The sequence below is a fragment of the Diadema setosum genome, chromosome 2 (assembly GCF_964275005.1).
Source record: "Diadema setosum chromosome 2, eeDiaSeto1, whole genome shotgun sequence".
Taxonomy (NCBI): Eukaryota; Metazoa; Echinodermata; class Echinoidea; order Diadematoida; family Diadematidae; genus Diadema; species Diadema setosum.
The window spans coordinates 3,454,764-3,465,780 of record NC_092686.1 but is presented as its reverse complement, the minus strand read 5'-3'; the positions used below and the strand labels follow the sequence as shown (position 1 = coordinate 3,465,780).

Sequence of the window (11,017 nt, the reverse complement as noted above, 5' to 3'; positions counted from 1 at the left end):
AGAAGATTTTCAGCGGGCGAACAAGAATGTTTGCAATTTTCATTCATGCCTTGTCATATCGTACGGGGGGAACTTCTGCGGCTTGACTTGCGGGGAAACAAATTTACTCCCCGGAGCTCTCCGCAGTTGGTCCGCACCTGACAGTATCTAGCGCGTAGTTGCCCGGAGGTGCTCACGCAAGTCCGATTTAACAGCAGCCAAGTTTTGAGCATGACCAAAACTTTTTCCGGCTGAGTCGCGGGAATGCCCGTAGAGGTCCACGCAGTACGCCAGTAGGAGACCCTTAGCGGCAGTACTTCCCAGGCAATTCCCACGCAGGTACTTCGCAGTCCCGTATGCAGCCAAGATAATGAAATTCTGTGAGATTTCAGCCATTCCATTAGAGGAATTCCTTCACTGAGTTGTCAGCCCCCACGCGACTGGTACAAAGGTCACACAGTATACTCGCAAGTATAACGCGTCCAGCAAGTAAGACACATGCGCTGACTCGCACAAATCCTTTTCCGCCCTCAGGAGTCAGAAATGTCCGGTATGCTAGAAAATTCCTACACGTAACAAGCCCGAGTAGCTTGCCCGGAAAGGTGTGACAGGGCCTAAACACGGTTGCGGGTAAAAAGAATATGCGTGCGCACCTCCGGACGACCACTTTGAGATACATGCTAGGTACTGTCATGTGCGGATCATCTACTAGGACCTCCGGGTAGTCAAAATTGTTCTTTGCAAGTCGCACGCAAGGCTGGTGTGACACGGCCTAACGGTTGAACAGCTATAGTCATAGTACAGGGTTTCAGAATTTATAGTGATTGGGATGAGGAATAAGAATGTTTTCAAAATGTATAACAAATTTCAATTACGAAGGATGACGACATGGCAACCTCACAGTAAGAATGCATGAGCGGAGTCTCAAGGAAGCAGAACAAAAGAAGAAGGCATGCATAGATTCCACACAGATGAACGTATTAAGGAAGCGGTATTGTAATGGAATACTGCTACATTTCCGAAATATGTGAGCCTCTATATGTCATCAACATTGTTCAGTGTAATTTGATTAAGGTTTTTCAGTTTATTGGTTTCTCTGCTCAAGGACCACAATAAATTCCACAAATCTAATCTATACACGGAGCTGTCGATTTATGAACTATATGATGTGAAATTATGAAAATCGTTTGGAATGCCCCATTAAGACGGTGTCAGCAGTGCATTCCATTCTGCTTACCGGGCTCGGCATAATGGCGGGTCAAATATATTTGCAAATTGTATACCCAAAGTCACAGTGCTATATTTGCTCACAAGATAAAGAGAGAGAGAGAGAGAGAGAGAGAGAGAGAGAGAGGGAGGGAGGGAGAGCCGTTCACAATGTCATTATAGCAATAATGAGTGCTGCCAGGTAGCTTTTGCAAGAGCCAATGAGGTATGATGAAGTATGTACGTAGATACAGCTGATATATCACATGGGGCAGGTTTCCTCCATATTTATCAATGTCAGGACGGAAAGCGTTTAGGATGACTCTACGACAAATCACATACATGTATATCATCTGCACGTATCAAATAGTTCTTATGTCTGTTGCAGGCAATGAGTATGACTGTCGTAAGTTACATCATCCTGAATAATCTTTGCGTCGCAAGTGTTCAGTCAATATGTTTATCGTATGTTCTAGCTAGTCCTAACGTGGAAAAACTACACTGGGCAGTGCGGACAGATGACGCTCAACTTTCTCTCACGATAGTGAAAAGAAAAATCCAAGTTATATACAATCGGTTTACCTCTCTGAACAAGACAGAACAGTATGCTAAGTAATGTGATTATGAGAGCTAAGTATAATGCATCCAATTTGGTGAACATTTTTGAAATTCCTTCGTTGCACTCTTATTGCACTGATGCACATTTTAATTTTTTGCACTACGCCTATTGAATATGGAACACAGAGTTGAAGGAGGTTAAGGGCTATGGATTGCTTGTGGAATGCTTATGGATTGAGATTACTCGCACGCAATCACAATACAGTGACTTTTCCCTTCCTTTCGACTCGATAGAAACGATAATTTCCATGACCATACCCACAAAATAATGGGTACTTTATTATCGTTGTAGGATATAAGCCTGACGAGGATTCAATGTCATGGATTATTATGATTACCAGTTTTGACTGCGGGAAGTGAATAATCATGGTTTAGTGAATCATATCCTTGTACTCCTTGATCACACAGTGTAATGCTTGAGAGGGTAGAGTATTTTTTGGTGTCCTGCTGTTGTCCGCGTGACATATTTAGGCACTAAGTGAATACCCATATAAAATTTGCAGCAGCATTGTTCGATTCACCATTGTCAAAAAAAAACCACCTTTGGTATCTAAACTTTATAATTCAAAATAAACACCAAACTTAGACAAGGCATTGCAAGATGACCTCCGTTATTATACCGTACTCTGTGTGTTTGTTTGTGTGTGTGTGTGTGTGTGTGTGTGTGGTTTACTTATGAACTAGATCAAATCAATTCATCAGAGTTTGTCATATATGTTTATAGTAGTTTTCAAAAAGCACGATTTACCGCCTAGGATCGAACCTGGTTGAACATTATACACGCGACGTACCTACTGTACACCAAATTGGATTACAACAGAGAATGGCGCAAACCTATCCTCATAATATTATTTTGTATCTTGTATCTTGTATATCTTTGTGTCTTCCTCGATTTGTAGGAGAACGCATTACGGAATAGTCAGCAATGGGCATCACATGATTCACTCTGGAAGATGAGTTTGAACAACTGGAGACCCGTTGCAGTCTCGAAAATGCTCGTTTATGGATGCATTTTTCTTATCTTCTTCATCATTCCTCAAGCATACACAGCAGGTGAGATTAGAGACGGTAGATCCTCTCTGCGAGGTTACGTTGTTACAGGATTTATCTATAAATATATAGATCTTTTTGACGCGTTTACAGTGAATTTTCTTGACTTTTGCTTCCTCGAGTTAAATACTAGCCACCACGGTACTATGACATATATTGCACTTTTTTGTAAAGCTTCACAAACTAGTAGAATTATTTACCTGTGCAAGTATAATGTTACGATATTATAAGCTGAATTTTTAATTCTAACTTGATGTATATTTTCGACTCGATTTCACAGCATTTTCAATTATGAGAATCTCTGTACGACTAATATCTATCCATCTTATCTGTTTATGCTGTCATCAGAATGTTACCTGATTTTTTTTTTTAAATTCCATCTATGGTTAAGGACAGCAGTTTTAATTTCTAACCAGCTTTCACTTTTTTCCCTAGAAATATGAAATCGACTTTACCTCCTGCGTAAAACGTGTGGTAGTCATGGACTTATTTCGTTCTTGAAGTATGTCCTTGCTATTGACTTTGCTACTTGAATACTGGATATTTCAACTGCATCCTGCGATGCAATCTTTTCTTTACCGATCCATTAATCAATAAGACGAATACTTTGTACAGGAGCAGATCGTGAGTTGATAATTTTGTTTTTTCCTGGTGTAAAATTCACTACGAGTATCCCCTTTCACATCCTTTCACATAACACACAACACTGTGCTGATGACGGTTTAATTCAATTCCACCTCCTGTAGCCTTTGACTGCACTATACCCGCGTTTCCCCCTAATCTGGTCACCACTTCACTGGACTGCTTCCCTGGATCAATTTCTGAGTATACCATTTGCGAGTACTCGTGTGAGGACGGTTTTGATATCGTTGGCAACTCCACAGTGACCTGTGAATTTAGTAATCAGATACTGACACTGCCGACGTGTAGAGGTAAACTTTGATATACCTGCTAATTTCACACTCGATTAATATGCTTAATATAACACTATATAAGATTCTTCTCGTGTTATCTTTTTGCCACATAATAACGATATCACTTCGAAAATGCTCATTTCCCTTCCTTTGTGGGCCTGAGAGAGAGATCGAGGTCGTCCATTTGTATTCAAAGTTTCATCCTTTGACTATTCAATCATGAGTGTGTAAAAACTGGCTGGATCATCTGGCAAGTCCGATGAGTGCACTTTCGTCCAGAACTAGCCGACCATTGACCATATCTTTTCTTGTCTATAAAACATAGTTTTGTTATTATAAGTTGGAAAATTGTAATAATAGCAGATCCCTAGTATCTATCTTGCTTTCTGTCTCGCCCTGCAGAAAAGAACAGTGTTTCACAGTGTCTTCACAGTGTCTTCACGTATAGGCTACTATATGTGACAACGCTGGAATTCAACAGTGTCAGGATGATTTTGTATTGACTTGTGTTTGTTTTTGCTTTTTTTACAAAGATTTCACATAGTTATGTTCTGTTCACATTGGGAATTAATGATTTACACTGTGAGTTGGTGATTCACAATGTCTTCATTATGTTAAAACACTCGAAATTGATAGTGTGAAGAGATTTCACACTGTGTTCACAATGTGTTCACCCTATGCTCCACATTGTGTTTCACACTCTGGGACACTGTTTTCTTCCAGCAATGCTAACTAATTACCAGTGAATGTTGAGACCACAATGAGATCTTTATTTCTGTCAGTGTGATGTCGACATCTTCTATTATCAATCATTTTTATTCCATAAATCCTTTCTCATTAAGATTACATCGGTTTTGCCATTTAAAAGTCCCTAGTACCTTCTTTGAGTTGCACATACTGTAAATGGGTTTATTTGTACAGTTTCTTTTTCTGAGGGCAAATGAGCTTTCATGGACTTAAACAACCTATTTCTCTCACACGCTATAAACACACAATCACCCTCACAAAATAAGCCACAGACGCAGTGCCGCCTTTCATCAATTGTACGGAGGAGATAGTTACTGCCACATTACCGGGACAGAATTTTGCTATCGTGGATATTCCGCCCCCGTACGTATCGGATAACGGTTCGGTTACATACACCAACGGCACTTCAGACTTGGAACTTACTATCGGAACACACGAGGTCTTATTTCAAGCTACGGACGATGCCGGAAATACAGCTTCGTGTACTACCCGAGTCGTTGTGGAAGGTAAATTGATTTCGATATTTGTTTTATTTCAACATAAGTTATATGTTAGTAATTATATTTTCATGTAATTTTCTGCACATTTCTCCACATATATAAGTAACGCGGTAGGACACATAGTGCGTGTTTATACAGGAGCCTCTCGCATCGGCGCGCATGAGCCGGTATTTTACCTCCCGCATGAGCGCTTATTTCTCGTGTTTATACAGAAGTCAAAATACCGGCTCATGCGAGCCGATGCGAGCCGATGCGAGCGGACCTCAGCTGAACAGGACCTCTCGAATTTTGGGGTCAAGCATAGGTCACGTTCGCAGTGCAGTTTATTGCATGATGGGAAAAAATGAAAAAAATCAAGATGGCACCGGCAAAGTCATCAGGACCACCGAGCTTGAAGGTCATTCTTGTAACGTTCCTCTTGACAACCACCTGGCCAAATGATCAATTGAAATCCAGTTTTTCAGTAAGAAGGAGAAGACGTGGTTCGATCATGACAGATATTAAAATACACGCTTTCCGGTTACCTCTCGAATTTCGGTCGTCTGTATAAACACACAGCAAAATACGCGAGGCTCCTCTCGCATCGGCCACCTCAAGAGGTGGCGGACGGAACCTCTCGCATGAGCCTGCATTTGGCGGCGTATGCCGGCATACGCCGTGTTTATACAGAGCAAAATTCGAGAGGTCCTCTCGCATGAGCCGGCATGAGCCGGCATGAGCCGGCATGAGCGCGTATTTTGCTTCTCTGTATAAACACGCTCATAGAATATGCAAATGTGAAATAGTAAGATACAAAGTGTAGACCTATAGATAACGTAGGAAGAGTTATAACTTATAACGATAAAGCTCATCCTGATAGATAATTAGGCAAAACAATGAAACAAATTCAAACAACATCATATGCGAGCTCAGGAGCAATAACATACATGAGAGTGTCGTCGTTCACTAACCTGAACATAAGTGATGAAAGAAAATAAACCTTTTTTCAGCTAATATTGACAAGACTCGTCCATGAATTTCTAATAGAACAAGCCCAGGACAAAGTCATGTTCATTTTTTTTTAATGAAGGAGTCAATGTGAATGTGCCTTGGAAATGGCGCGTACACACAATTCACTGTATATCACGTAGATGAATATAATATGAATCTAATTCACCTCGACAGGTCGGTCATTATATCAAATTACTATTTAAATATCTCATTTGACGATTTTGAGGTATTGATAGTTTAAAAGCGTACTGGTTTATCTTTATTCTTCATATGACTGTTTTCAAAATTTACATCTGTTTTATAACAAAAAATGTAACTGGAGACACGTATTCTGCCAGCCAAACAAGTTTCTCAAAAAAAGAAGAAGAAAAGATTACAATGATTCCTAAATTTAAATCTAACTAACAGTTAGTTACCCATCTTCCTTTTGACAGAAACTTGATAGTCGGTGTCAGTCCTTAATATCACTTTCGCACTATTATCTCATTAGATCGTGAATCGCCGAATGTAACCTGTCCCGATGACATCACACAGTCGACAGATCCGGGACTCTATAGCGCCAGTGTCACGTGGCCAAATCCTAACATTACAGACAACTCTGGAAATTTCACAATCGATTCGAGTCATGTCCCAGGTAGCACCTTCCCTCCAGGCACCACGTCGGTCACCATAAATGCAGTGGACGCCAGCCAGAATAGAGCCTCTTGCACATTCAACATCACCGTAGTCGGTAACATGTCTACCTTGATTATGTTAATCATGTCTTTCAAAAACTAAATACACGATAGTCTTTTGAAGCAGTTATAAAGTTGTTTACAGTAAAGACCCAAAACGTAGTGTGGGAGTTACAGTGCATTGCACAAGCTGCCAATGTTGTAATAGTGATATCTTGTGAATGAACTAATATCAGATCTAGCACTTAGGGCCTACTTCTGCAATCTATAATGTACAAACGCGGGTTGTCTTCGGGCAATGTTGAATTTTAACCCTGTAAAATACAGCCATATATCTTATCATGGTGTCCTTTTCACAAGCCTAGATCTACTATAATGATTGCTAAGAAACATGCCAGGTATTTACTTAGCCTAGATTGAGCCGAGATGGCACACGAATTCGATATGCCGAGGATATCTATTTGGAACAGACATAAGATGAAATCATTCACCTTACATTCAGATATACTCGATATAACGTTATGGAATTTCTTGAGTTCCCACTGCGTGAATTATGTGACTTATTTACCTTCAATGAATGCCTTTTTTCAGACACTGAGCCACCAGTCCTCAACTGCTCTGATAGAATAGTTGTCTCAACGTTGCCAGGTTTGAACTACTCGATAGTCAGCATACCATCTCCTGTAGTCACTGATAATTCTCTTCTGGAACCAGTTACCAGTAATGATACTCTCACAGCTGAACTCCCCATTGGCGTCTTCGACGTCGAGCTATCAGCGACAGACCTGGCGGGAAACGAGGAAACTTGTTTTGTGAGAGTCGAGGTACAAGGTAGGTACTGCAGACGACAGGGGCAAAGAGTTCTGCCACTCCATGTTACAGTTCATTTCGATAGAAGGATTAGGGTATGTACAATCCAAATAAAGTAATGAGAGTGATTTTGTTAGTGGTAGTTTATCGGGCATGAAATCAGAAAACCATGGGATGAAAATGCCTTCACAAATCAGTGTTATTCACCCCAACCATGTTAAAGTTACAGATGATTGCAATGCATCACAAGCCTCACTCGATATGTACACAAAGCTTCACCTTCTCTCACACTGAGTGAAGTTACAATTCATAAGACCCGAGTTTATAGCAATTAATCAACCATGGTGTTGTAAAAGTCAAAGAATCATAATTTCGGAGAACTGTTTATATACGTTCAACTATCTATCGAAAACATTTTTTCTTTGCTTTGTTTTGTTTAGGTTTTCATGTCATTTCTCACTTCGTATTAGGAAATTATGAACGATTTTTAATGATTGTGCGTTCGAGTTTACTTTATTTGTCAAGGTCAGCTAGAACATGGACTACTATGTCAAGGTAAGGATAGAGAGGAATTTTGGGTATTCACGGGAAGCGGGGTAGGAGTGCAGGAGACGTGACTATAATCATATCACATGGTCCTCGCTTAAAAAAGAAAAAGACAGCATGTAATCTATGATGGACAGAAATGCTGTTCAAATAGTCATGCAGTAGAGGCGATATTTAAGCGCTTAGCTTTGGATGCGATCGATTCTCAAAGTACCAGTAATAATGCATGCAATGTACAAACCCTTGCATCACGCACACTATCCAACTGATGGCCTCAGAAGACTTCACCTCCCAAGCCCTCTCGTTTCTCTTTTCCCTCAGTAGGAATGTACAAGTGCTGAAATTATGGATGTGATGCTCTCCTCAATGTGCACTGACCTCTCAAACACGACAGGTTTTGTTACTGAAAGAAGTCGCATTAATTGCCAAGCGTCAAAGATCGCAGGCCAAGTTTCTCCCTTGAATTACGGAATGGAACAAAAAAAAAAAATATAAAGAAATTAATTTTCTATCATCAAAGGCACATTCAAGTGTAAGAATGTAACCTGAATTACATGAATCATCTTTCTGCAGATCGAGAGTCTCCCAACATCACTTGTCCTGATGATATCCTGGAGGTTCTGCAGCCTAATTCATCATCTGTCAACATCACTTGGTCCGTTCCGGCTGTGGTAGACAACTCGGGCGAATTCACCTACCCAGTTTCTGTTCCGGAGTCCGGATCACTCTTTGGTATCGGAAATACCACGGTGAACGTGTCGTCGGCAGATCCGAGTGGAAATGTCGGAAGCTGCCAGTTTGTAGTCATTGTGACTGGTAAGAAATTATCGTACATCTTGTGTCTCTTCGTTACCCTAAATACAAGTATATGACACGTTTCTCACCATTATGAATGCCTAACTGTGTATTCTTTCATTACTGCAGCCCATAGGTTATACACAATGTTTACTAAAACCGGATCGCCAGGTAAGACTTAAAATTGATTTACCACACCTCGGTGGCAACGAATTCATCATGATGTTGCTTGCTGTGTACTTCTTATGCTTAATTAAGCAGAAACGTCTGGTACTTGGCACTCTGCACATGACACATGAAACGAAGTAGGGCCTGTACAGGAAAAGAGATTGAATGGAATATGTTGGTTGCCAAACCCTGTCTTTTTCCCCTTGACAGCAATATAAGCGCAGTGGAGGCAACGTCATGCTGATTCCTTAGTTCGTGTTATCTAATTATTAAGGAGGCTCAGCGGCATGTACAAACAAGGAGGTGGAAGCTTTCTTCCACCTCCCTGGTACAAGCAAACGATAGGGATTACAGTGCCATCGAGTCCATCCAGTTGAGCAATGTAAGTTATTACCTCCTCGCCCCTCGCCTCCTCGACTACTCGCCCCTTCTCGTCACCCCGCTGCCTCAGCTGAACCATTGTGGATGAGAGATTTCCATCAAGAAGTTCCTTAGTTCCACCCAGTTTACTCATAAAAGACACCCCATTTCTCCTTGCGATGACCACTATTCACCAAACGTGGAGATATGCGTCGCATTCAAAACGTGGAATTATTTGGTGTACGAGTGTTTTGATACTTCTCTGGTTGGATCAATGTTCATACTGCTCGTCGGTTAGCTACTGTTATAGCTTACCAAGAGAATTGCGGAACCTCTCACTCTAATGAATCACGTTAACGAATATGCTTTTTTGCTGTGATTTCCTATTTTGTGGAAGAAAAAAGACTCATTACAAAAATAACGTTAGAGAATACAATTTCAATGTAATAAGTGTAACATCAGAAGGCAATAGGCAATTTGCAAAAAAAAAAAAAAAAAAAAAAAAAAAAACATGCTAATGGAATTGACCACTACAGGATTTACAACAGGTAGGGCTAGTACCCTTCCATTTCAAGTACTCTAAAAACGATACAGAAACAGAGTAACATTAAACACAATTTTTGCTATTCCGAACTACAATAAAGTTATTTCATTTATTTTCTATCTACTTTTAGTCGCCTGAGCCACAGTCTCAAGTGAGCTCTAGAGACCATTCACCGGGCAACATCCGTCGTGCGTCTTGCGTAAACTTTTTACATTTCAGCTTCTTTCTGAAAATCCAACGACGGTCTTTCACCAAAACTAGGCAGGTAGCAACATGTAAGGGTGGAATCTCAAATTGTTTAGATGAGCCCCCAAGATGTAGGGGATTGGGGAAACCCTCAAATTATGTATCCTTTGAGAAAAAAATCATCTTCTTTAGGACCAGAAGTGAAAGAGCTAAGCTGGTGTTAGTAAGTATATTGGTGACAGTAGTTTCAACCAATTTGTCTTATCGACCCAGTTGGTAGAAGGGGGATCAAGTTTGAGTCTAACTTTCAGATTTTCATCTTCATATTGAAAAAAAAAAAACACGCTCAAATTTGTCCACAAGCTTCAACATAATCACCATCACAAGGGTGCAGAATATGTAACCTAAACAAATGGACAACATGCCCACATTCCCGGTCACAGAACCCTTTAATACACAAAATGGAAAGATTTCTTGAAAAGCCAGGAATGCTCTGAGGATATACACTGATGAATGTACTTTCAATGTTATTTATGACAGTTCTAAATGGTGTGTCCCATCCAGCCCAGACAGGACTCGGGACGTTCTTATATTTTTATCTGCCTTTCGAAGACACATGGTCAAATTTTCTACGTATTTGACAAGTATTTTTTTTTCACCAGTGTGATAGAATATACAAAAATAAAGGACACCACCTAATAGAGGTCTACAGAGCTTCAACCCATGCCTATCCCAACCCCCTCCCCCGGCCACCGCCCCCTATTTGCTTTGTTCTAATGGGTACTTAGTCTGCAGGAATGCGTGGATGGTGAACTTGCGATGGCTTGCGGTACTAGCAGTCAGTTGAGAGTTTACGTATAAGTGTTTTTTTTTAATAAAATCGTTAATCATTGTATCGTTGTTGTACTTTGGTAAGAGGAGAAATGCACA

At 40.5% G+C, this 11,017-nt stretch overlaps 1 protein-coding gene across 1 annotated transcript; it reads left to right on the top strand.

Annotated features, from left to right (window-relative positions):
• The first annotated feature begins 5,372 nt into the window (after positions 1-5,372).
• Positions 5,373-9,466, top strand: LOC140246383 (hyalin-like). Its single transcript, XM_072325851.1, has 5 exons — positions 5,373-5,477; positions 6,539-6,734; positions 7,270-7,509; positions 8,608-8,850; positions 9,333-9,466. The coding sequence occupies exons 1-5, from the start codon at positions 5,373-5,375 to the stop codon at positions 9,464-9,466; spliced, it is 918 nt and encodes a 305-aa protein (XP_072181952.1).
• The last annotated feature ends 1,551 nt before the right edge of the window (positions 9,467-11,017 follow it).